We start from the raw sequence: 26597 nt of genomic DNA on the forward strand, positions 1-26597 counted from the left end.
GGACACGCTCTAATCTTATTTTCTAGAGGTATTAACAGATCAGATTTGTGAAGAAATATTTGAACATAAATGCTATATCATCTTTGACCCTTTATAACATGTGCAATTCAATCTTTTGTACACAGAAGTTAGACTAGGGCATTCGTTGTCTTTGAAAATGTTCAACAATTAAAAACTGCAGCTCAGCTGAATGTTTTAAATCAGATTATTTCTAGAAAGATTCTAGAATACTTGCCTGTGAACTTTTTGCAGTGTCAGAGAAATGTTCTTACAGGTAGTCCTCAACTTATGGCCATTTATTTAGTGGCGATTTGAATTGCTGTGGCACTGAAAAAAGGGATATGTGACCGACCTTCACACTTAAGACAGTCACATTTTCCCCATAGTCACATGATCAGAATTTGGGTACTTAGCAGCCAGCAGGCATTTATAATGGTTGCAGCATCCTAGGGTCATGTGACTGTCATCTGTGACCTTCCCAGCTAGCATCTAACAAAGTCCATGTGGGAAGCTAGATTTACTTAATGACTGTATGATTCACTTAATAACTGCTTTGTTCATAAAAACTCAAACTTAACAAATACTTTGTTAGGAACAGAAATGCTGGTCCCAAGTATAGACATAACTCAAGAACTATCTGTCCTCTTTTGACTTCTATAATTAGAATTATTTGGGAGGGAAGGTCTGATTTTATTAGGATGTATAAAATGTTTAATGAATGCAGAAACTTAGAAAATAGTGTGTACCTCATCTAGGCTGATAAGCACTTGCTTAGTTATATGTAGAAAAATGTAACTTGTGCGATTATTATATTGACTGATTATGGGCCCTCAAGTCAGGTTTGACTCCTGGCGATCTCATAGCTTATTTTATAGTGCTTCCAAAACTTCTACTTAATGCTGAAGTTTGCATTTGTGTATGTTCCCTGGTTTCTTTTTCTGGATGAATATATCCCATCCCTTTTGTGTTGGAGGCACCATTTAAGAAACTTCCGGGTTGAAGGGATTAGCCAGTGATATCACTGTTGCCTGTGGGAGCTACTTTCATGTGCCCGTCATGGAGCTGGAGCTTGCTAACTTCCAACCCAGCGTCCTAATCACATGAGCTACCTCACTTCATTGAATGTACAGTATTGAATTAATATATATGTTCATACGGTATTAATATAATAATATAGGAATATTAAACATAATATTCAATAATATATAGTATGATAATAATATTGAATATATAGTAGCTAGTTTTTGGTTTACTAATAGCCAAAGATTGACTCTAAATGAGCTAGTTTAATTGCAACTTAATTTCAGCCAATTACTAAAGCATCCCCTAAGGTGAATGGACAGGGTTCGAGGAAGAGAAACTGTGAACAGGTGAAAGAGTCAAGATGTCAAACTCTTTTTTTTTTTTTTTTTTTTTATTAAAAGTTTTATAAATTTTACAAAAAAGAAAAAAGAATACAAAACAAGAGACAACATATACAAAAAAATAAAACTAAACAATACATATATAAAAAAAAAACCCCCCACCCCTCCCAAACCCCCCCCTCCCTTCCCCCCCCCTGAGCTTCCCAGAGCAGAATATAGGCTTAAAAAGTAAAAATAAAAATTAAATTAAGAACTTTATATTTATATATATAAAAAGATTATCTATAATATATATAAAAATAAAACTTATGAAAAAACTATATAATATTTTTGTATACCCAATCTAAATTGTATAAATTTTATCCATTTGTCCCAAACAGCAAGAAACTTCTCTTGCGTTTGTTGCTTTAAGAAAGCCGAAATCTTTGCCATTTCCGCCAGATAAGCTACTTTAAGAAACCATTCCTGCAATGTAGGCAAGGATTCCTTCTTCCAATATTGTCCTACTAACAGCCTAGCGGCTGTAATCAAATTTAACATCAATACAACCTCCTTTGTATCACAATCTGTAACAATACCTAACAAAAATAATTGCGGAGTAAATTTTACCCTCCTTCTAAAAATTCTCTGGATATTCCACCATACTTTGATCCAAAATGCTTTTATCTCTCTGCATGACCACCAAATATGATAATAGGAAGCCTCCTTATAACCACATCTCCAACATTTGGGTTGCACATCAGGGTACATATAAGACATTTTTTGTGGATCAAGGTGCCATCTATAAAACATTTTATAAAAATTCTCCCTTAAATTCTGTGCTTGTGTAAATTTGACATTTCTCACCCAAATTTTTTCCCAGGTGTCCAATGAAACTGGCTCACCAAAATTCTGCGCCCATCTTATCATACAATCTTTAATTAGTTCCGTTTCTGAATCCAATTCAACTAAAACCGCATAAATTCTCTTAATGTGGGTTTGTCTTGAATCCTTCACTTGCTTAATAAGATTTTCATCTTCTCTAAGAAAACCCACCTTACAATCCATCTTCCATCTGTCTAATAATTGCCTATATTGGAACCAAGAATAAATAAAGTTTTCTTGTGCTAACTCTTCCCGTGATTTTAATTGCCAGTTTTGTCCATCCCATTTAAGTAACTGTCTGTAGGACACCATATCCATTTTAACCCCTCTTTTTATTGCTTCTATCGCATGCCAAGGTATAGCCCATAATGGTACTTTGAAATCACTTTTATAATATTTTCTCCAAATCCTAAGTAAAGAGATTCTTAAGATATGAGATTTAAAAGTCCAATCCATTTTTTTATTGAATATTAAATAGGCATGCCACCCATAAAGTAAGTCCCATCCCTCTAGATAAAGTATCTCAGAGTTTGTCAAATTTACCCAATCACTGATTAGTGTTAAAACCACCGCATCATAATATAATTTCAAATTTGGTACCTTAAGTCCACCCCTCTCACGGAAGTCTTGCATAATTTTAAACTTAACCCTTGGCTTTTTCCCTGCCCAGATAAATTTATTAAGACCCTTCTGCCACTCATTTAAATTAATCTCATTTTTCAAAATTGGTAACATTTGAAACAGAAAAAGAAACTTGGGTAAAATATTCATTTTTATCACTGCAATTCTTCCCATGAGGGATAATTGCAACTTTTCCCAGTTCTTCAAGTCCTTCTGTACCCTGACCCACAACCTTTCATAATTATTTTTAAATAATTTTACATTAGAAACAGACAACATCACCCCCAAATATTTTACCTTATTAACAATCTCAAAACCCGTCAGGTTAGTCAAAATCTGCTTCTCCTGACTAGACATATTTTTAGGTAAAATTTTGGTCTTATTTACATTAATCTTGAAACCCGAGACCAAGCCATAATGATGAATCAACTGTAATAAGTTTACTACAGAATAATCAGGTTGCGACAAAGTAACAACCAAGTCATCCGCAAAAGCTCTTAACTTATATTCTTTTTTATTAACATATATTCCTTTAATTTCCTGAGACTCTCGAATTTTGATCAATAATATTTCCAATGTTAAAACAAACAACAATGGCGATAAAGGACACCCCTGTCTAGTACCTTTCTCTATTGTGAAAACCTCCGAAAGACCTCCATTAACAATAAGTTGTGCTGTTTGTTTTTGATATATTACCTTAAGGGCTTGTAATATGTTTTCACCAAAATTCATTTCTTCCATTACTCTTAGCATAAAATGCCAATTCAATTGGTCAAATGCTTTTTCAGCATCTAAAAATATGAGCCCTGCAGGAACTTGGTTGTTCTTATCTAAGTATTCTAATAATTAATAATTTGTCTAACATTGTTTTTCATATACCTTCCTGTTATAAACCCTGATTGATCTTTATGCACAAGATGATGCACCACCCTCATAAGCCTATTTACCAAAATTTTTACAAATATCTTATAATCCACGTTTAAAAGAGATATAGGCCTATAATTTTTTGGTAAAGTAAGATCTTGATCCTCCTTTGGAATCAATGATATAAAGGCACTACGCCATGAAGGAGGAATCTCTAAACCCTGTAAGATACCATTAAAAAGATCATTTAATGGTTGGATCATCTCCTCCATTAAAGCTTTATAATAAACAGCTGTTAACCCATCCGTACCCGGTGCTTTCCCTAATTTCAATTGTTGAATTGCTGAGGCAATTTCCTCCTTAGTAATTAAGCCATTAATTTCATATTTCTGATCCTCAGTCAATTTAGGAAAACTTGCCTCAGCTAAATATTTATTTATATCTAACAATTGTACATTAGTAGATTTATATAAGTTTTGATAATAATCCAAAAAAGATTTTTTAATTAATTCCTTCTGAGAAACTAGTTTACCCTTGTAATTTATTTTCTCTATTATTCTCTGTCTCTGTTTCTTTCTTAATTGATAAGCCAACCATCTCCCCGGCTTATTAGCATTACAAAATGTATTTTGTTTCATAAATAATAAGTTGGTTGCAGCTTGATCTGCTATCAACATATTAAATTGTGACCTTAATAACTTTACAGATTCTTTAGTACTTTCATCAGAAGGATTTAGAATCAAAGCCCTTTCTTTTAATTTAATTTCATCCTCAAGTTCTCTACGTTTCTGAATCTGATTTCGCTTATAAAAATTATTCATTTTTATCAAAACACCGCGCATAAATGCTTTACCTGCATCCCATACCATTGACATTGAAGTCCCCTTGTACATATTCAAAGCAAAATAGTCCTTTAAAGACTCCTTTAATTTTTGAACATTCTTCTCTTGTCTAAACAAATTTTCATTAACTCTCCAGGATCTTCTTTCCTCTTTCTCTTGAATCAGCTCCATCCAAACTGGACTATGATCCGTCAGTGATCTAGGAAAAATCTTTACATTCTTTACTTTATTATACAAGTCCGTGGTAATCAAGAAAAAGTCAATTCTTGAAAAAGATTGGTGTCTATCAGAAAAAAAAGTAAAGTCTCTCTCCTCTTGGTTACGTTCCCGCCAATAATCCCTTAATTCCCAGTCTTCTTTCATATCAAAAAAGGCTTTAGGTAGCCTTGCTTGTTTGAGAAAAGGAGAGGAACCTTTCTTGTCCCTTTGTGTATCTAGGACACCATTCCAATCACCCATTAATACCACTGATCTATAATCAAACAATGTTATTTTTTGATGTAACTGCTTATAAAATTGTTCCTGTTGTTGATTTGGAGCGTAAAGTCCAACTATAAGTATTTTCTTACCATAAATACCAAGTTCAATCATCACATATCTCCCCTGGGGATCTGATTCTACCAGACAAGCTGGTAGGTTTTGTTTAACATATATAACAACTCCCCCTTTCTTCCCAGGAGCAGAAGATATAAAATGAGATCCCAAACGAGCATTAACTAAATATTTCTGATCTTTAAGTAAAATATGAGTTTCCTGTAAGCAAATAACATCATTAGTATGTTGCTTCAAATAATAAAAGATTTTTTTGCGTTTCTGAGGAGAATTCAATCCATTAACATTCCAGGTCAAAAACTTTGCCATCTCCCTTGGCACGCAGCCTGGAGAAGACACCATCAAACTCTGAAAGAGCTGCGTGTGTTGCATAACTCTTGGGTCTTGCTCCTCCCACCGGCGGTGATGCACTTCCAGGAGAACTCTCTTTAGGCTCTTTTTTACGTTGCTCCTTCTCTTTACGCTTATAGGCTGCACGGGTCATCCTCTGCTCTTTAACCTCCGTCTGGCGTTGCTTTACAGCTTCTATCATCCCAGCGGAAACCAAATCTAATGCCTCAGATTGCTGCTCAACTTCCTTGCCACTCAAAGATTTCCGACCAGATGAAGTTGAGCCTGCACCCAGGACCGAAGTATAAAAGTCTCTAGCTTTATCAACTGTGTTCAATCTGTAGCGTGTCCCAGCATGGCTCAAAACAATACCCATCGGAATTTCCCATCTAAATGGCATCGATCTAGCTTTAAGCTCATTGGTTAAAAAAGCAAAGTCTTTCCTGCTTCTTAAAATTTTGGATGGGATTTCCTTTAAAATGATGACATCTTGGGCAGCAATCTGAAATCTTTTATTGTAAAAAGCTTGTATAATCTCATTCCGCAGGGACTTCTTTGTAAAATAAATCACCACATCTCTAGGCAAGTTCTTCTGCTTAGCAATCCAGGAGTTGAGCCTATAAATTTTTTCCACTTCTCTCTGTAATTCTCCTTTATCCATATCCAAGGCCAGCGCCAGATCAGTAAGGACCACCTCCACCAAATCTTGATTCACATCTTCCTTGAGGCCTCTGATCCTCAGGGCATACTCCATTTGTCTGTACTGAAACATCAAAATATCTTCTTGTGAGGAGTCCACCTTCCTTTCCACATCTTGAATTTTGTCATCCAAAGAGTCAACTTTGTCTTCCACTTCCTCAAGCCTTGCATCGAGCTTAACCACCACAGTAGCCAAACCTGAAACAGCTGCCAGTATATCTTGTCGTAATTCATTATTGTTTTCTTGCAATTTAGTCTTTATCCCCGTTATCTCTTCTTTGAGATCAGATTTAATTTCTGATTTAATCTGTGAGACAAATTGATTCATTTCCTCTCTCATTTGAACTACAATCTCTCCCATTATGCCTCTAACCTCTTGTGCTGAAAGTCCAGATAGAGGAGGGGAGGGTGGTGGCTGAGCCGGTGGTGCGTGTTTAGATTGTTGTTGTAGCTGTGCAGTGGAAGTTATAGGAGAAGAAATAACCTTAGATATTGAGGAAGGCTGCTGCCTCTTTGAAGCCATTTTAAAAAGCACAATTGTCACTTCCCTTTCCCCTCCAGCCAGGAAGGGAGGAGGGAAAAAAAAAGAAAAAAATTTTTTAAAAAGAGACAAACTATAGTCCTTGAAAGTCCAGAGTTAATCCAAAAAATAAAAAATAAAAGAGCAAACAATTCAAAAGAAAAAATTCTAAACCAAAAACAAAAGTAAAGGCAAAAACCAATCCTTAAAAAGGGAAAGTAAAACAAAAGAGAAAGGAAAAAAAAACTCCGACACTTTCAAAGCGCCATCTTAAATCCTTTCACTAATATAACAAAAAAAAAAGGAGGAATAATAGTAGAAATCAAAAAATAAAAAAAATTAAACACCTAAATTATAACAAAAAATCCTTTAAACTGCTCCGTCCGTTTAAAAATTACTCACCAGAATGCTATAAACACGGAGATAGAAGCGGCGGTTTCTTTTGCTTCCTAGGAAGCAAAAACAGCTGGGAGGCGGAGATCAGCAGGAGCTCCGAGGGAACACTCCTTTCACCCCCTCTAGAAACAAATCCAGAGGGGGTTCAGGGGTTCTACCTCTATCCCCGCGGCTCTGACACTTCCCCAGCTGGACGGCTAAAAGCTAGCCGCCATCGCCGTCGCCTCAGACCGGAAGCTCTCAAGATGTCAAACTCTTGTCGAACTCTTAGTTTTCAAAATTCCATGGAATGATTTCTTTAAAAAAGATTAGAGGTAGTAGACATTGCTGATTATGATAGTAACGCAGATCCAGAAATAGGAGGAAAATTTTCACGAGGCAGAATGTGCATTCTGACCCTTGCTTTTCTTTCGCCTTGTGAACAGAAAACAAATAACCAGATGATTTGATTTTCTTTGAACACTGTGTTGATCAGTATTGTGTTTTTGCTTGCTCCTTGTTTTTTTCTAAAGAGAAAAAAAATATAAGCAACTTGTAGTTCTACTTGGAAGATAGCCAGCATGGTATGAAGTATAGTGGTTAGACTGGTACGAGGGAGATGCATTCCATTCTCCTAACCACCATGGAAGCTCACTGGGAGACTGAACACTCTTGCTCAGTCCAGTCTATCTCACAGAGATGGGGGCTGGATGGGAGGAAGGAATGGTGTCAATGTTCCTTCTAAGGCAGAAAAGTAGATGTGGAAGTCAAGAACTGTGGTGGCTCAGCGATTAGAATGCAGTATTGCAAGTTAATTCTGCCAACTGCCAGCAGTTTGAGTCTCACCAGCTCAAGGTTGACTCAGCCTTCCATCCTTCTGAGGTCGGTAAAAGGAGGACCCAGATTGTTGGGGGCAATACGCTGACTCTGTAAACCACTTAGAGAGGGCTGTAAAGCACTATGAAGTGGTATATAACTCTTAAGTGCTATTGCTAGTGCAATTATCTGTTCTAAGCAGCTGTTGGGCTTGGCCTGGGCAGCCCTGGGCTAGGAAGTGGCTTAAAGGAAACATTGCCTGAAGCAGCTTTAGCCCAGTTATTGACTTCCACTCTTCATGCTTCTGGAGTTGTGGGCAAAATTAGATTCTTCCTCTAGGGCTTGTTCATCTGGGAGTTAGTCTCTTGCAAGTGAAAAAGAAAAACTTCAGATTTCAATTCTAACAGAATGTGGAGATGTGTTGCAGTGCATTTTGACAACCTAAATACCACTGGTTCCAACAGTGACCCTTTTCTCATTGACTTGCCCTCTCCCCCCACCATCTGTTCATATTTGTGAAGTTCTGGGTCAGTTTTTTGGGAGCTTGAATCTTGTGCAGTGGTGTTTGATGTTGGTTTAGAGGGAACATTGTACTATATGCTGTCTTGAGCTCTTAAAGAAAATGCAGCATGCAAATTGAACTAACTGAAATAACAAACCACAGTAGAAGTTAAAAACATTTTAAAGTAAATAGTGGTCAATAGTAAGCTGTACTTTCAGTTTTTTATTCCAAATAGTTCTGGGTAGTCTTGGCTTATAACTATAACGGAGAGCCTGTCCATTCGAGTTAGAAATTGTGACAGTTATAAAATGGGTCATTATGTAACTGACCCGAGTAAACAGCCTTTTTTTTTTTTTTTGCAAAAGTTATAAAGTGAACACATTCTTTGCTATGGGGTATTTTTGCTGAAAATCCAAAGAAAAGGCTAGTTTTCAGCAAAAACATAAATTGTGATCACATGACTCTGGGACACTGCAAACAGCTATAAATGCAGGTTGGTTGCCAAGTACCCAAAATGTGGTCACAGGAGTGTGCCTAGCTCTCAGGAATCGGGTGGTAGTACCTTTTGGATGGGTCTGTCATAACTTTGAAAGCTACCAGTCATAAGTACCTGTGTACATAAGGTATTCTATAAGTAATAGAGTGACTCAATATAGTAGACAATATATTTCAATTTTCTTCTAATAGCTTTTTTTTAAATAGAAAAGCCTTTGTTTCCTGTTGGTTTAAAATCTCAAGACATTTTTCATCTGTAGTAAATTTTAGGTACAATTTTGCTTTTTATTAGGAGCAGCTGGAATCCTCTAGAAGAGAAATTGTTGGACTTCAGGAAAGAGATAGGCAACTTCAGTGTAAGAACAGGAATCTTCACCAGTTACTAAAGAATGAAAAAGATGAGGTTAGTTAACACGTACGTCTATGGTAAAATTATTGAACTTATTGATAGACTGGGTGGGTTTTGTAAATATTCGTAGTCGTTCATTTTAGAACTATGTCATCCTATGGAACTTTAGTTTGTAGCACCCATTGTGATTACATAGTTATTTTGTCCAGCGGATTCATATTCTCTGTATATTCTGATACTGAGAAACTATAAATGATATATTTAGTGAACTTTGCTTAACAAACCATTGCCTATCTCCATGTGTAAGCCCAGTCTCTGTGCTAGAACAGAGTTCCCCAACCTTTCTGGTTTTGCAGAAAAGTGGGGGGGGGGAGAAGAGGGGATGGTTCTACACGAGTGGTGAGCATGGGCACGCGTTCACAGCTCCACTTGTGCACCTGCTTATGCAACTGAAGCACATGTGCTCACCCACTGCTTATGCAAGTGGAGAGGCACATGGCTCACCAGCCACTTTCATAGTCTGGTTCCAAATTGCTCAAGTCCTGGTAGTGGGCCATGGCCCCGGGGGTTGGGGATTCCTGTGCTAGAATTAATCCTTTGCATGTTTCCAAAGAAATACAAGAATCAGTGCTGTGCAAAACCTTCAGAAGAGTTGTGTGGCATCATATGTGAATGGAAACAAGATATTTCTGTTAAATGGAGAAGCAGCTATGTACTTTGCCACTCTCACATGTTTCAGAAATTGTCCCCGACTTTAGAAAGCAAGGCAACGTCAACAATTGAGGCAAAGTGCTTTATTTCCTGCACAAAAGTCCGCAAAGCATCTTTTTGGGGGATTTTACACAAGTCTATAAGAAACTGTTATTTCAGTTCGGGCAAGAACAAGAGGGAAAGAATCCTGACATTAGCCTCTAATGTAGTCTGTGAAATGTTGCATCTGATATCTATGTGGAAGTGCAGAGGGATAGCAGCAAACATACAAATAAAAAGAATTCCAGTGTTCTTTCTATGGTGCTCAGACTTACCTAGGCAAAATATATGCTCAACTTCCTTTAGCAAAACCTGCACCTGTTTAATTTTATATAGTTCTTTAGGAGCTCAGTTATTGGCAAGATGGAAGCATTGAGACTGATGTGTCTTTATTTTGGGGAAAAGAGCAGGATCAACAGTTCAAAGAATCAAGAAAGAAAAATCCTTGTAGTTATCCTTCTGAAAGTACGAGAATGGAGGCATTCTCGATAATTACAAATAGCTTCCTGATCTGAAGCAGCCTACAGAAGTTACTGAAATTATCCTATCTTGATGACACTCTTAAAGAATTACTATTATCTCTTAGTGGATATTTTTGTGGCTAGATCTCTGATATACGTAAATGTGAATGCTTGGGGTTTCTAAAACATGCACTTTTCTTTAAATGTATGCATTTTAGACCCAGAAGCTACAGAATATTGTGGCAAGTCGAGCATCCCAGTATAATCATGATATGAAGAGGAAAGAACGAGAACATAACAAGCTAAAAGAGCGGTTTCATCAACTCCTGATGAGTAAAAAGGATAAAAAATTAGGTATAATCATTTATTATGGTAAAAATGGTGATACGGATGTTCACTTCTGCTTCATATTTTAATGTGACGCTGAGTGATCTGTTAGAAGCATGCAAAGAGTAGCAAAAATACACTGATGGATAAAAGATGGGAAACAATTTCTTTTGGGAATGTGTGCCCAAGAAGTTGTTTATCATTAAGGACAAATAGGTATACAGAACAAAATGCATGATAAATTCCAGCCAAGAGTAGATCCTGTAGTATTGTTCACCTTAGATGCTGTGGGTTAGCTTGATTCCAAACCTAATCCATCTAAAACAAAATGGGATCTGGCTTTTTACATTTACTTATTTATCCATCTATTTACTCATACTATCACTGTGTGCAGAAATATATTTCTAAATGAAAGTGCATTGGTTTTGTTTAAACTAAAAAAAGTTTGATCCTATGAAACAGATAGAGGAAGATTCTGAGAAGGCGAGAAATGAAAGAATTTAGAGAGGAAATGTGATTTTGGTTTAATTTTGGATTACAAATTTAGCAGTAAATCAGCTCAGCTCTTCCTCAAGTGACAAGTCAATTTTTATTAAAGATCTTTAAGACATTGCTTTTAAAAATTCTTTTCCTTGTTACAGCTATCGATATTTTAAATTATGTCGGCAGAATTGATGGCAAGAGAGGTGGCTGGAGAACTGGGAAAACTGAAGCTAAGTGAGTTAGCCAGTAAAATGTTCTTTTTTGCTTGCTACTGTATTTCATATTAAGTTACTTTAAGAGGTTTTTTTTTCCAGAAATGAAGAAGAAATGTTCAAAACTCTCTTAAATGAGTATGAACAGCGCCAGAAACAGCTCCTAGTTGAAAATGCTGAACTGAAAAAGTTACTTCAACAAATGAAAAAGGAGATAATTTCTTTGCTACCATCACAGAAGCAGATGCCTAAAGAGAAGGTTGAAGATAGCACTGGGCCTGTAAGTGTGTATGGAGCATATGTTTAAAATAAAATTGTGCGTTGCTAAATCTTGTGCACAGGTAGTCCTCCACTTAAGAACAGTTCATTTAGTGACCGAAGTTACAATGTCACTGAAAAAAAGTGATTTATGACCATTTCTCACATGACCATTGCAGCATACCCATGGTCATCTGATCAAAATGTGCATGCTTGATAACTGGTTATCATATTTATGGGACCATGTGATGACCTTTTGGGACCTTCTAACAAGCAAAGTCGATGGGGAAGCCAGATTCACTTAACAATTGTGTTACTAACGTAATCATTGCAGCGATTCACTTAATTGTGGCAAGAAAGATCATAAAACGAAGCAAAATTCACTTAACAACAGTCTCACTTAGCAACAGAAATTGTGAGCTCAGTTAAGCCAGAGGATACCTGTACTTCTGTCATCTGTAATTTTGGTTTGGTTTTAAAGGGGGAGAATTGAATTCACTGGTTATATTTTGGGCACATCTGAAGCTTTTCAGGATTTTACGTACCACTTTTTTGAAACAAAACTATTGAAGATAAAACTAAATATAAAAATAAAATATTTAATGTATAATATTTAAATATAATTATTAAAATATAAAGAAATGCCCTAAGACAGGAGTGGCGAACCTATGGCACGGGTGCCAGAAGCAGCACTCAGAGCCCTCTTTGTGGGCACATATGCTGTTGCCCCAGCTTTGTCTCCCCCGCGACCCTCCTCACCAGTAGCCCCCTGGAGGAGAGTCGTCCTTGAGCGTGGCCCACTCAGAGCAGCGCAGCCAAGGACATGGCAGCCAGCGTAGACAAGACTCTGCCCTCACGCCCCAATGTGCACAGCGTGGCCATGGTGCTGCTGGGCTGCCTGGGTGATCTGCGGTGGGCCCTGGAGGCAGTGAGTGGCCCTGCGGGCAGGCAGGGTGGGGCAGAGCGGGGGTGGGGCAGGGCCGGGGCCAGTTTTTGGGCACTCAGTCTCTAAAAGGTTTGCCATCACTGCCCTAAGAATTATCAAATCAAGTTCCATTATGGTCTAAGACAGTGGTTCTCAACCTGTGGGTCGGGACCCCATTTGGGGTCGAATGACCATTTCACAGGGGTCGCCAAACAAGGCTGTCTGCCATTTCCCCCCCTTTTCTTTGGCCACAGCCCTGGCACCCAGTGATGTATAAGTGGTTGGGGGTCACCACAACATGGGGAACTGTATTATGGGGTCGCGGCATTAGAAAGGTTGAGAACCACTGGTCTAAGACCAGCATAAGGCGGGCGGGCTACAAGGAATATAAAGGCATTAAAAAATACAAAAATAAAATTACGTAGAAAGGTAAAAAATCTAAAAAAAAAAATCTAAAAAGAGGGATAAAAACAATAAATGTTCTTTAGATCATATAATTTTTTAATTTAAGAACAACAGTAATAAAACACCCACCTCATGTGATTTTAAGTTCCACAACTGATAAGTTCAAGTCCCCATATGTTATAAGCTTCATAAAATGTTTTCTATATCCAATCCTCTATCTTTGACAGAGACAATGTGATTGTGAGCCAGAGCATATATGATTGATTGCTATTTCTATTTTGGACTTTTTTTCCTCTTGCATGCTACCTATAGTCACTCTCTTTTGAGTTGGACAACTATAGAAATTCTTCAATAAATAATATGGAATGTTTTTTTCCCATGCAAACATAAGAGAGGAATAAAAAAGTGTTAATATTGTTTCTATTTAATAGACCATTACTCTTTTAAGAGGAAAGAATATAAACCAGTTACACTCTTAGAATTCTGGGTAGTTTTATAAAGATGTTTTCCAAACTATATATTATTTTGTAACATTTTCATTTCTATTATCCATTACACAGATGTAAGGTTAGGCTTGTGTTGGAGATACTGAACTGGTAACAATTGTGGTTCATAGATAACTTGCTCTGGATCAGTGGTTCTCAACCTTTTTAATGCTGCAACCCCCCCCAACCGGTCGTAAGTTGAGGACTACTCAACCGGTCGTAAGTCGAGGACTACTCAATTGGTGCAGCACCGTTTGCAGAATGGGACTTTTGGCGGGCTCAGCAGGGCAGAGACAGCCTGGACAATTCCTATTGGCTTTTGAAAGCCAATAGAATTAGACTCTATTCAAGAGAGTCTATTCTATTGGCTTTCAAAAGCCAATAGAATAAAAGGGAGTAGCACAGCTAAGGAAAAGGGGGGGGGGAAATGGCGGACTGCGTTGTTTGGCGACCCCCGTGAAATGGTTGTTCGACCCCAAATGGGGTCCCGACCCACAGGTTGAGAACCACTGCTCTGGATGGACACATTATTCTAATCTGGGGTCCTTGGTTCTTGTTTCAAAGCTGTTCTGTTGTTCTACCTGTGATCCCTTCTATCATTATATCAATGCATCTCTTAATTGCCTTTAATCTCTTTCAATATATTAAGCAGGATAGGAATGCAGTGTTATTACCAACTTTACTCAGGAGGTGGAGCTAGTACTTTTCTTTGACCCAAAGAACAACCTTATTATAGAAATGATGCCAGACTCTAGGACAATCTGCTATAATTAGTGAATTCATGTACTTTCTGTAATTAATGTAGATCTTTAAAAGACATTTGCCCAATATAGTTGATCTCAGTTTATGAGTACTAAAACATTTTATAAATAACCAGTTTTGAATGTATCATGGTTAGAAAACAAAGGTTAAAAATCAACTCTTCTGGTGCTTAATTTGTAAGAATACGCTGGTAGACTAGGGCATATGTTTTTTTTTTTTAAGGAAATACTGATTCTAGTACTATATATATTAGAGGAATCAAATGATAGGTAATTAGTTGTGCCATATGAGGAATTCCCACAGGCAGCCAAGAAAAAGAGATTTCCCGATTGTAATTGATTTAATATCTATATAAATAAAAATGTAAATGTTTGTTTGTTCAAAATTTTAAATCTCTGAAAGTTCTTCACCGATTGCTTTGAAATTTTGACACAACGTTGCATTCGAATATGCACGTGTTTTTATATACATATTATATAGATGTCACACCTGTGACCGGTAAAAACATGCTTTTTTTGAAAAACAGGTAAAACATGCTTTTTTTGAAAAACAGCGCCATCTGTTGGACATAATCTCTATATCTGCACACAAAATGGAACAACAAAAAAATTGTATACCCACAAGCATTGTGAAATTAAACATATTACAAACATTCGCTTTCTCTTTTCTTTCTTGAGCCACAGCAACGTGTGGCTGGGTACAGCTAGTATTAAATAAATATACATATATATTAATATTAAAATATATTTAATCATTATAATTTTAATTTACATATTTTTGAAGTTAACGGCAGTATTCTAAATAAAAATGCATACAGTAAATACCCCTAACAAAATACAAATGAAACCTGTAGAATTATCTTAACATCAGGGAGAATACACTATAAAACTTTTATTAAAATGAAGAGTTTTGGACTTTCTTGCTTTTAAAGATGCATTTTTAAAATGCATATTTATATATATGTATATACATATCTTTTTTCAGATACTGTCAGACTTGGAGGAAGACTCTGGAGAAGCAAATAAAGAAGACATGTGGGAACTTTCTTGTGAAACAGTGCGTGAACAGCTTGCTAATAGCATTCGAAAACAGTGGAGAATGCTGAAAAATCATGTTGAAAATCTGGATAACCAAGGTGATGTCTATTTTCCCTACAATATTTGCTTGATTTCTGATTAGGCAGATGGCTAATATAGTTTGATCTGGGTTCTGTGATCACCAAAAATGATTGTAGCCATACGAATATAATGTATTCATTAGCGTAATAAAAAGTGTGGAAGAAAATTGTGTTTCAGATAGCAACAATATAGTTATAAAATATTATTAAAGTAGAAAAATCATGAAACACAATATTCTTAATTTCCTGTATTCTTAAGCCTATAGTGACTTTTCTGTTTTAAACACTATTTTATTTCGAGAAATTACTTCCTTTCATAATTTACTTATTTTGACAACAATCTCCCTATTATCTTCTTTCCAAAGAATCCATGTCAGTTAAACTAAATGTGACAATCATGAATTAGGAAAAATTGCAAAGAAATGATATAACTTTAAGATTATTGTAATTTTGATTTAAACATAAGTATAGCGCATGCTTATGTTTTTTTCCTATTTGATCTCCGTGAATGATTACTGTTTGGTTTTGCTTAACATTTCACAGAAATTACCCTTTTTATCGCTGGAAGTCCTTAATGAATCCATTGATATTAGTGCATTTTTTAATTCCTTTGTTCTCTAGGCCATGGGTCCCCAATCTGTGGGCTGCGGCCCACTACTGGGCTGTGGCCTACTGGCCACTGGGCCGTGGAACAGGCTGGCCAGTGCGCACACGTGTGTGCTTGTACTCACCCCCACTCACACTAGCGCCGCTGCTACGCAAATGGAGCGCTGTATGGTGAAAATGGGGCGGCACTAGCAAGTGTCACATGGGCGCTAGCACCACCTTGTTTGCATTGCACATGGTCGGGATCCTGTTTGTGCGTGCACACGCAAAATGCTTTCCCCTCCCTTTCCCTCCAGTCCTTCAACTGAGAAAGGTTGCAGACCTGCTCTAGGCAATCATGTCTGATTCTACTCAATTAAGACAAAGCCTTACCCATTATTAGTTTTGGGGGATTTTTACATAATTACTTTCAAACAGCCCTGTTCATCTAAAGGATCTAAATAAAAGACATGAAACCCCAGAGATTATAAACAGTTAAAAAGCAATTTAATGGCCTGTCAGTTGAGAGGATTAAACAGACTTAATGAAAATATGTTTTATATAGAATTCTACCATATAGTGGTTTCTAAAACCAAATTCAATAAGAAATACAACTTAATACAAACAGTTGTCTGGCTGTGCATGTGGTCCTCAGGTTACAACCACTTCTTCAGTACCCTACAAACTTATGACAGTGCTGAACAAGTGGTCGTTACAACTGGTTCTTGGAATTCCAACTGTCCCAACATCCCTTGGTCACATGATTACAATCTGGGTGCTCAGTGCCCAGATCAGACTTACGATGTCTCAGCAATGTGATCACAATTTCCAGTAGTCCCTGCCAGCTTCTCACAAGCAAAGTCATGGGAAAGCTGGCAAGAAATTGGACGTTGTGGTCATGTGATGTCCTTGCTTAATGACCCAGGAGGTCCTTATTTAATGACAGTTGGGACTCCCAGAACTGCCATCACTAAGCATGTGACGTTGCACTGTGCAACCATGTTTCTTAGCAATGGCAATTCCAATTCCAATTGCTGTCATAACCCAAGGACTGCCTGAACCTGTACCTTAACCTCTACCTGACTACAACCAATGGCATGATAAATAGCAATAATGCTGCACTGAAAGACCTGCAGAGAATACCATTTATTTTATTTATTTATTTATTTATGAGACTTATATACCGCTTTAAGTGCAAGCACTCTCTAAGCGGTGTACACCAGTAAGCAATGTATATATATATATTTACATTTGCCTGCAAGCAAGAGCGATTTTCAATAATAATTCTGTTGCTAAGCAAGACAGTTGTTAAGTGACCTTTGCCTCATTTTATGATCTTTCTTGCCACAGTTGTTAAGTGAATCACTGCAATAGTTAAGTTAGTAACGCAGTTGTCTGGCTTCTCCATTGACTTTGCAAAAGGCCATCATGTGATCCTGGGACATTGCAACTGTCATAAATACAAGCCAGTTGCCAAGCGTCCAAATTTTTATCAGGTGACCATGGAGGGTTGTAATTGTTGAAATTGGTCATAAGTCCCTTTTTACAGCGCCCCTGTAACTTCGGTTACTAATTAATGGTTGTAAATCGAGGACTGTCTATACTACCCATCAAAGAAGGGCCATGTCATAGCTGGTAAATGTGCAATATACTGTATAAATAACCAATTAATTGAACGTAGTATGTAGTGCAACGAAATACACCAAAAATAATCAAGCACTTTTTCAAACGTGTAGTATCGCATGTGTATTCTGGCTCTCCGAGTGACAAAGATACAATCTCACGAAATGAGCATGAATTGGAAGTTGAAGGACTACAGCTGGAAATTCAACAGTGCAAAGAGATGATAAAAACTCAACAGCAGCTTTTGCAGGTAAGCATTCAAATATGGACCAGTTTCAAAAAAGAGATGAAATTTACGAGAACAAAAGGAGTGCATCGGACCAAACTCCTGCTTGTTGCCAGTTGTACAAGTAGAAGAAAACCATATCTTAAGAACTGGCATAAACTTGTTTAACATTCTAAATATTTAATTGGCTTTGATATATTGATGAAGAAAGGAACATTGCATGAATCATCCACTTCTGCCTTCTTTGCATTGCTTGGAACTAGGCTAGTGTTAACATTTTCTCATATTTGCTGTAAGGAGAACAGTGAGCGGAGTGGTGGCCCAGTGGTGAAGATGCTCGCCTCCCACTCAGAAGGTTGAGGGTTCAATCCTACATAATGGCAGATTTTTCTCTCTCCGAGTGTGCAAAGGAAAAAAAATCTGCTGTGAACTCTGTGTGGCATCAGGAAGCATATCTGGCCAGTAAACGCTCAGCTCAATCCAGTCGCCCCAACTCTATCCCAAATTAAGGGATTACAGGGCCGTAAAAAGGGAGCTGTAAGGAGAACAGTGTTCATGTAGAGCAGGGGTGTCAAACTGCCGGTCCGTGGGCCGGTTGCATCATATAGAGGCCGTGCCTACCCCAACTCTGGCAATGCAAAAAAAAGTCACGTCACGTGATATGGCGAGTTTGATACCTGTGATGTAGAGGTTTGGTTTGGTTTGGCTTATTTAGTAGTTTGGATTTTGGATTCCCCTCTCCATTCTATACATTCTTCTGACTTTTGGCTTAATGTGATACATTTTGCTTTGTTCCAGTTAGGTTTTTAATGTTATTTGATTAACTTTTTCTGGCAACTAATGATAACTTGATTGTGGCCAGAGAGGTAGCTTTCAGATGACCTCTTTTGAATTTTCCGTACTTCACGTTCTATCTGCAGCAGCAGCTAACTGCTCCCTGTGATGATGATACCAATATGTTGCTACAGGATTGTTACTTGCTGGAAGAAAAAGAGAGACTCAAGGAAGAATGGAAGTTGTTCAGAGAACAAAAGAAGAACTTTGAGAAAGAGCGCAAAAGTTTTACTGAAGCAGCTATTAGATTAGGACTGGAGGTACTCAGTAGTTCTTTGTTTCACAAAACTGGATATTAACCATTCCTTAGGCAACTAGAGACCAAGAATTATGCCCGCAAATGCAGAAGGCTTTGTTTTTAACTTTATTCATGTTTCATATGGGAATCATTGAAAAATTCAAAAGGAGGACTATAACAGCATGTGCACTTTTTTACTTAAAAGATAACAATTGTCCTATTATCATTGCATGCAAGGCTGTTTTGAAAAGTCTGAATCTTTCATTTTCAGCCATATAACTCAAGTGCCAACCTCACCACAAGTTTATAAATTTCAGGATTACTTTATCGTGTTCTTAATTAGTTGCATGCCGTTGAAGTCCCCTGAAGGAGCTGGTTCCCAATTTAGGAGCCCTTCCTGATCTATAGCTGCCACTGGATTCACACATAGCAACTGTGATGAGGAGCTGCTCCAGAGCTGGTTAGATTTGACAATAGTTATCTGTATTGAGTGATAAACCCTTCTTGACTATTGCATGTTTTCTATGTGGGGGCTACTCCTTGAAAGTGGTCCAAAAGTTTCAGTTGATGAAAATTAAGCAGGAAAAATGCAAAGTAGTAGAAGGTACAGCAACCGCATGGTATCTACAAAAAGATCTGCCCTGGTTACCAAACATTTACCAGGCACAATTTGCAGTATTGACGTGGTCCTTCAAAGCCCTAAATAGCTTCCTGCCTAAGGGATTTCTTCTCTCGTTACAAATTAGTTTAAAGTTATGTATTTATTTTTATTTATTAAATCCATATATCACCCATCTCACTATCAAGCGATTCTGGCCGGCTGAACAATGCCATAAGTAAAAATACAAAACAATAAGGATGTTAAAAACATTTAAACACTGAGTATTTAAAAAACATTAAAATTAATACAAAGTGAATAAAAAAGGGCCAGTGCATTAAGTGGGGTAGAGATGGGATCCTCCCCTAATCTACTGGCCACCTTCAAAATGGGAGACCCCCAACAGGGCCCCAAGCCAGATAGCAAAGCCAGGTTTTTCAGGCTCTTTTGGAAGGCCAAGAGGGTGAGGGTAGAATCTCACCTTCAGGGCCACGATGTTTCGGAGGGCAGGAGCCATGGCATGTAACTGGTGGCCCTTCTCTCCCTGTCTCTGCGGAGCTCTCCACAGAAGCGTAGAGAGAAGGATTTGGGGGTCTGCATTTGGATTTTGGTTGCTGAGATCCAAGCATGCAGGAAATGTAAGGGATCTCTTTTCTCCTGCTCCCAGAGATATGAGAGCGTCCTCTTGGCATGGGGCAGTAGTTTGCAACCTTCCAAGCTCTTCCTGGGGCTTGTAATTTCGAATCACGCTAAGCAACTGCTCATTAAGCGAAGATTAATAAGTTTTATTAGCTACTTTGAGTATTCACCAGAGTAGAAACTGTAGCACAGTATAAAATAAACGATACGCTACAAATACAAAAGAATTTGCAAAAATAATTTTTACGTCATTTTTGAAGCTGACATTAAATACATTACATTCCTTGTAATTTTATATCTTCTCTTGATGCAGAGGAAGGCATTTGAGGAAGACCGTGGAGTTTGGCTGAAGCAACAGTTCTTAAATATGACTTCTGATCAAAATAAGGCTGACCGCATGAGAGCACAGAATGCTTTCCTGGGAAGTAAGACTTTTATATATGTTTTTATCAAGTCTAGTTTCTCCTTGATATCTCAAATACTTGTTTGTTGGTATAAATCACTGGTGATGACCAAATAGAAGGTTGAAGCCACACACAGATGCATGCCAGCTTATCTTTCTAGTGTGGCCAAATTTGTCCAGAATGGTGTGGGGTCTCCTGCTTGAGCATGGGGTTGGACTAGAAGACCCTCAAGATCCTTTCCAATTCTGTTATTCTACATTCAGCAGGATGATTTGTGGGGGAAGAAACTTTTTCCTTCCTCTACTATTAGTCTAAATATGCCAACAACGTTGAGAAACAGACATTCTGATCTCAGCTAGTCAATGATCGAAATTTGGTGATTATTGGCCAGCGGGAACCAGACTGCTGCTACTTAACAGCAGAAACCAATCTGTTTCATATGATTTAGTGGATCATGTTGATCTTCTAGCCACCCCCTCCCCAAAAAAGTGACACTCCTCAGAGCTTTACAACTTGTTTAGTTTTGGTCCTGTATAAGAGATAATTCTTACATTCTGTACGTCTGTATTTGAGGCCGAATAAGTAATTATAAATGGATTTTATTTTTTTCTGCTTAAGGCAATTGTCCCAAAATTGGTTAATGTGGAATTTAATATTCCACACAACTATATGTCATTTCTAGGGGAAATTCACGGGATTTCTGAAAATAAGTCTTCCATGCAAGAAGTGATCTCATATATTTCAGATACAGTGTTTCCAAGCCAGACATCTATCTATCTAAATTTGGCACATCTCTAGTTGTTTTTCAGTATTTATTAGATTTGCATGCTGCCCATTTCATCTAGAGCAGTGGCCCCTAACCATTGTGGCTTGGCAGCCCGGCAGGCAGAGGCGAACTGGGCCTTGCAAGTGGTGAACTGGTGCACAGGCATGCAGACAGCTTGCACAAGTGGCGGTGTGCATCTGCATGAGCGCACAGCTTGTACGAGTTGAGCTGTGTGTACTGTGCTGGCCTGCTGCTTGGGTGGGCCTGCTACAAATAAGTCACAGCCTAGTAGTGGGAGGGGGTTGGGGACTTCTGGCCTAGAGGCCAATTATAAGTAGAGTATTGTCTTTAGACACATATCGCTAGTATAAATTTTTATGTTTTATAGCAGGGGTCCCCAACCCCTGGTCTGTGGACTGGTACCAGGCTGTGGCATGCCAGCAACCGGGCTGCACAAACAAGCAAAGCCCCATCCAGACAGCACACAAAACCACATCCCCTCCAGTCCAGGGAAAAACCTTTCTCCACGTAACCGGTCCCTGGTGCACAGCAGGTTGGGGACCTCTGTTTTATAGAGCAGATTCCTGCTATATCCCCAAAGGCATGCCTGACTGCTCTTTCAGGTATCTCCTTAAGTACGCATATCACCTCCAAAAATTCTGAAGGTTTGTATGTACATTCAGTTGCTGTCTAATAACTACAGCAGCTTTAAAGACTGCATACTCGGAATCAATCAGAAAAAGGTAATGAATGTATTATAGCAGGGTGTGATGTAGTTGCATTGGCTCCCATAACTTCCAAACAATCCAAATCTAGATATTGTTGGGCAATATAGAGATTGTTAACTAAGCAATGTTTTGCAACTTTTTTTTTTTTTTTTTTTGCCCATGGCCTCCTTCCAAGCTTGCTTTTCATTGTGGCGTCCTAGTCCAGGTCCCATCACTGGTAAATAAAATTTATTTATTAGATTTGTGTGCCACCCATCTTGTCTAGAGATTGTCACTTGGCTTGAAACTAAAACATAGGTTTTTATTTATAAGAAAGGCAGTATTTGCAGTATAATCTCTTAGCTTTTCTGTAGCCCCCTTGCACGTGCTGTGGTCCCATTGCATATTTTTCATCTGTGGCCGGTTTTTACCTGTTGAAATATCCTAGGGACACCATATGGTCCTGGTTCGAGAATTGCTGAATTAGTGGGTGTGTACTATTTCTGGCTGTATGTAATAAGGCTTACAGGTGGCTAATTTAGGATTAAGGAAACTAATTAGCAGCAGTGGTGGCCTCCAATATTTGAAGGCTTTTGCTGAAAGTTGCTAATGAATGAGGTTTGAAAGGTATATCTCTCTGGTTGCTTGTTTTTGACGTTTGTGGTGTTTTAGTAAAGTCACCAGTTCTCAAATTTGGCTTGCTGTATTTTTGTGAATATGCATAACATATACCAAGTTAATGTTATCTTCATTTCCTATAATTTTCTGCAAAATTCAGTTATGGGAAATGAAGATTATGTCCTGAGGTTTGGGCTATTTTTTTGTCTGTGACTCCCATCCAGAAAGATAAGATGATGAGATAAAATTATGTTACTTGTGTCCTTGATGAATTCCGTCTCCCTTCTGTTCTCAGCTGAAAGTCTCTGGAATTTACTGCTTACAGCTACAGCTGTTATCTGCAGTTCTGAGCTATAGCTTCTTCTCTTCCATTGTACTTTTCCCGCATTGTGAACACATTGCATAGTGCTAATGGCAGATGGCCTTCCTAATTCTTCCTTAACTTTTCAATACATGTATTTTGTTCTTTTGTTTAATTTAACTTATTATCATCCTCTATTGTGCTTCTAAAGTATGTATTTAAATGAAGTCTAGCATGCATTCTGGTAGATAGGGTATTTTGATTCCAGAGTATTCCAAGCTAGCTGAATACCAGCCAGGACACATATCTATCTAAGCTCTCCCCTTTTCCAGGGTGGTTGGTGGTACTGTAGAAGAAAATCAGTGGCCAAGGTGAATTTATTTTATAAGTTTCATAAGATGAGGATATGTTGCTAATAAGAAAACAAAAGAGTTGACCTACTTAGAGTGGAATGACCATATCACTATACCACAAGCTTTAGCTTTATAAACAAATAAAGAGGGGGAACCCCTTCAAACAAAAGGGAACTCTTGGCCACTGTTTAAAGCATAAAGTAAATGCAGTCCCCATTATTTTCTCAATCGGACCCAATGAATTTTCAAAGGTTTGTAATTTAAAAATAATTAAAAGCAACAACAGAACATTTGTCAGCTTGGAAATCTGTCTCTATAATCAGATTGAAAGAAAAGGAGAAGACTTAGCTGTGATTTATTGATTTCTGTTGTAAACTTCCCAACAATCACATCTCTGGAGACTATACAAATCCATTAAAACACTTCCTATACAATCAGGTGATATAAATAATGTTTATAACATCAGCAATAATAATACGAATCACAACAAATATGGCACAAAACGTATAGTAAATTAATTCACTGAAGAATTAATAATTGTAAAAACAGTTTTAAAATATCATGGAGAATTAAATAAAATACAGATTTTTCCCTTGGTACTGAAAATTTTTTTATAGAGGTGATGGCCTTTTAGGGAAGGACTGAGCCTTTTCTGAGAAACGGTGTTTGTTTTTCAGGTTCTGAATCAGATAATCCATTAACAAATGTCAGGTCGCACCAAAAAAATTTAAATTACTTGTCCAATGTACCCAAATTTTCAGATGTTTATCAACCAACTCAGCATATTCTTGAGAACAGGTATGTAGGGTTTTGTTTTTCTAATTTTCTTTCTTTTCCAACAACACAAAACATTAAACAGCTAAATCAATATGTTTGAATTGGGAGAAATTATAGTTAGCTGTTCCAAAAGATGGCAAAATAGTTGTTTTTCAGTATGACCTATTGCAATAATTAGTTTTAAGAATTCAAGTGCTATTCAACTCTGCAGATTGGAGGCAAATACATGCAACCATCTCTTTTTAGGGCTTCAATAAAATTATTGGTTCTGAAGCTGGTTTTGGAATTCTTTGGAATATGCCAGTTTGTAAGTGTACAAGTGTACAACATCAACTTCTTGCACAGAGAATTTTTTTTATTTTTGTAGCAGTAAAGATACAGAAGAAACTGGATCCTATATTATGTTATTGAATATTGTTGACAAGCTATTTGATTTGGGATGGATTGATGTTTTCATAAAGGGAGAAAGCTTTTATTTATTTTATCACTGTGTTTGTATACAAGCCACATTGAGAACCAGTAGTAGGTGCAGCAAACCCTGATTTCAAAATGATATCCTTATGTACTTGGGTCCTGACATCTGAGAAAAGTAGATAAGGCATTTGCATGATGTTATGATCCTATATTTTACCATTCCTTCCTCTTCTGCAAATGTTAAGACTAGTGCATTACTTTTCTTATTTTCTGTTTTTTCCCAGTTTGAGTACTTTTCTAGATAAAACACCTGAAGACCAAAAGACCAACCAGATTAAAAGTGAGCCACCAATGCTGCGGATGAAGGAAGCCAGCCCAATGGCAGAAGACAGTGGGAACAACATGAATGGGCTACCATCAGATTTATGCACAGAGCACATCATTAATTCATCTTAGCTTTTTGAATATTCTTGCTCTTTTTGTTAAGCTGCTTCACCGATAATTTTTTTGAGTTTCACAAAACAGGATATTAATGAATGGAATTAATGGTGATAGCTGTTGTGCTGTATGTGTGGCTTTTTAAGATTCCCCCTCTGCCTCCCCAAAAACTTTTCCTGTATGCCCCATTTAGAAAGAGAGTCTCTGCCCTTCGCTCAATATAAATAGTAAATCTTTATTCAGATTTATGTATATTCTTATTACAGATGGTATGGTTGTTTAATTGAAGGAATGTGTGATTTTTTTTTAAAGAAAAAGATGAAATGCTTCAGCATTTATATGTTTTCTTGCAAGCAAAAGTAGCACTTTTAGCAGTCAATTAGTTTATGATGAACTGGTCACTTGTATTTCAAGTGTAACTGGCATTGAAACTTTTTTTCTCTTAACTTGAATGTATAGTATATTATAGAGTAACATGGCGGGTTCTATATTTATTGTATAATTTTGGATTACCTCTTTTCATGTATTTTAAACAAAAAGCAGGGCCTTATCTTTCAAATGGATAAGATATAAAACATTGTGTGATAATGCCATAAAATCTATGAAGCCCTACATTCCCCCAACCATAGTATTTTACATGCCAACGTTTTTTTGTTTGTTTGTTTGTTTTAAAAAAACCCAGTGCTTATGGATGAGGGTTTTTTTTTTAAAGATTATTTCAGGAAAACAAAACTTAAAAAGAAAAAATGAAGTACTATAAAATATGGACAAGTGTACCTGGGGGTGCTTTTTTAAGGGAAGTTCTTATATTGTGGATACTGTACAGTGAATCAGAGATAAGCATATTGTCTCTACTTTGTCAAAGTGTTCTTACTGGCCTTTGGAATTCAACAATCAGATAATATGTCATGTTCCCAATGTAAGAATTGTTGACGTGTCTATGCTTGAAGAGCCAATCTATATTTACTAGAATGGAGATACGCCAGATAATTTAAAAGATGATTGTAATATTTTTCCACTGCACAGTCTGAATGTAGATGAGGCATGCTTCAACTAAGCAAATCAGTCTTGAACCCCTCTGAAAATGTCACAATTTTTAAAACAAAATAAATGTTACAATGTGTATTTCAAATTTAAGAGCCTTTTTTCCCCCTTCCAATTTACAAATAAGAGCAGACCCAATACCCATTTAGAAGTTCAGAGTAAAAAGTTGACAGCAGTTTTTACAGTGCTTATGAGTTGGGAACAAGCATTGCAAAGTGGGTGATTGATCAAATGGTGTTTAGAATTAAGCCAAGCATTAAATGATGCACTTTGGAGCAAAATCTGAAACTTCATAGATACTCTGAAGGAGTCTAAACTGACTGTAATTAAGTGGGAAAAAGATACTGGGGTGATATAACTTAGTAAAGATGTGAACTCAGCAGTGGAAAAGGTGACATTGAGTAAGGACGTCTAATCCAGAAATATACCCAACTGATGGCACAAAAGGGATTTGTGCAAAAGCTATCCAAATTGCAGGTGCCATCTGTTACTCAAGGAGCAGAGAGTTCATACTGCGCACCAGCTATGTATGGGGAAGTGGAAACTCCCCCCCCCCCAAAAAAAACTTCCCATAAAAATGGAAAGTTCCCAGGCCAAGGGATCCTAACTTCCATAGCCAGTCTAATTCAGTTGAAGCTTATTCTAACCCTAACC

The 26597-nt window shown here is 37.4% G+C and overlaps 1 protein-coding gene across 8 annotated transcripts in view; it reads left to right on the forward strand.

The window, feature by feature from the left end:
- The window catches only part of LOC120297873 (SSX family member 2 interacting protein), a 32841-nt gene extending 6810 nt beyond the window's left edge, over nt 1-26031 (forward strand). For 4 of the 8 annotated variants that reach the window (XM_039321010.1, XM_039321008.1, XM_039321007.1 and 1 more), the window contains exons 5-14: nt 9137-9247; nt 10623-10758; nt 11373-11448; nt 11529-11706; nt 15246-15396; nt 17700-17836; nt 18733-18906; nt 20435-20546; nt 23948-24068; nt 24746-26031. In XM_039321010.1, the coding sequence (XP_039176944.1) occupies nt 9137-9247; nt 10623-10758; nt 11373-11448; nt 11529-11706; nt 15246-15396; nt 17700-17836; nt 18733-18906; nt 20435-20546; nt 23948-24068; nt 24746-24917 (1368 nt within the window). In that variant the 3' untranslated portion in view covers nt 24918-26031. The remainder of the gene's footprint in view (nt 1-9136; nt 9248-10622; nt 10759-11372; nt 11449-11528; nt 11707-15245; nt 15397-17699; nt 17837-18732; nt 18907-20434; nt 20547-23947; nt 24069-24745) is intronic. The other 4 variants (XM_039321011.1, XM_039321012.1, XM_039321014.1 and 1 more) reach the window with 4 other exon arrangements.
- Nucleotides 26032-26597: the final 566 nt, after the last annotated feature.

Source organism: Crotalus tigris, unplaced genomic scaffold, assembly GCF_016545835.1.
Source record: "Crotalus tigris isolate CLP2741 ecotype Arizona unplaced genomic scaffold, ASM1654583v1 scf7180000023718.2468807, whole genome shotgun sequence".
NCBI classification, from domain to species: Eukaryota; Metazoa; Chordata; class Lepidosauria; order Squamata; family Viperidae; genus Crotalus; species Crotalus tigris.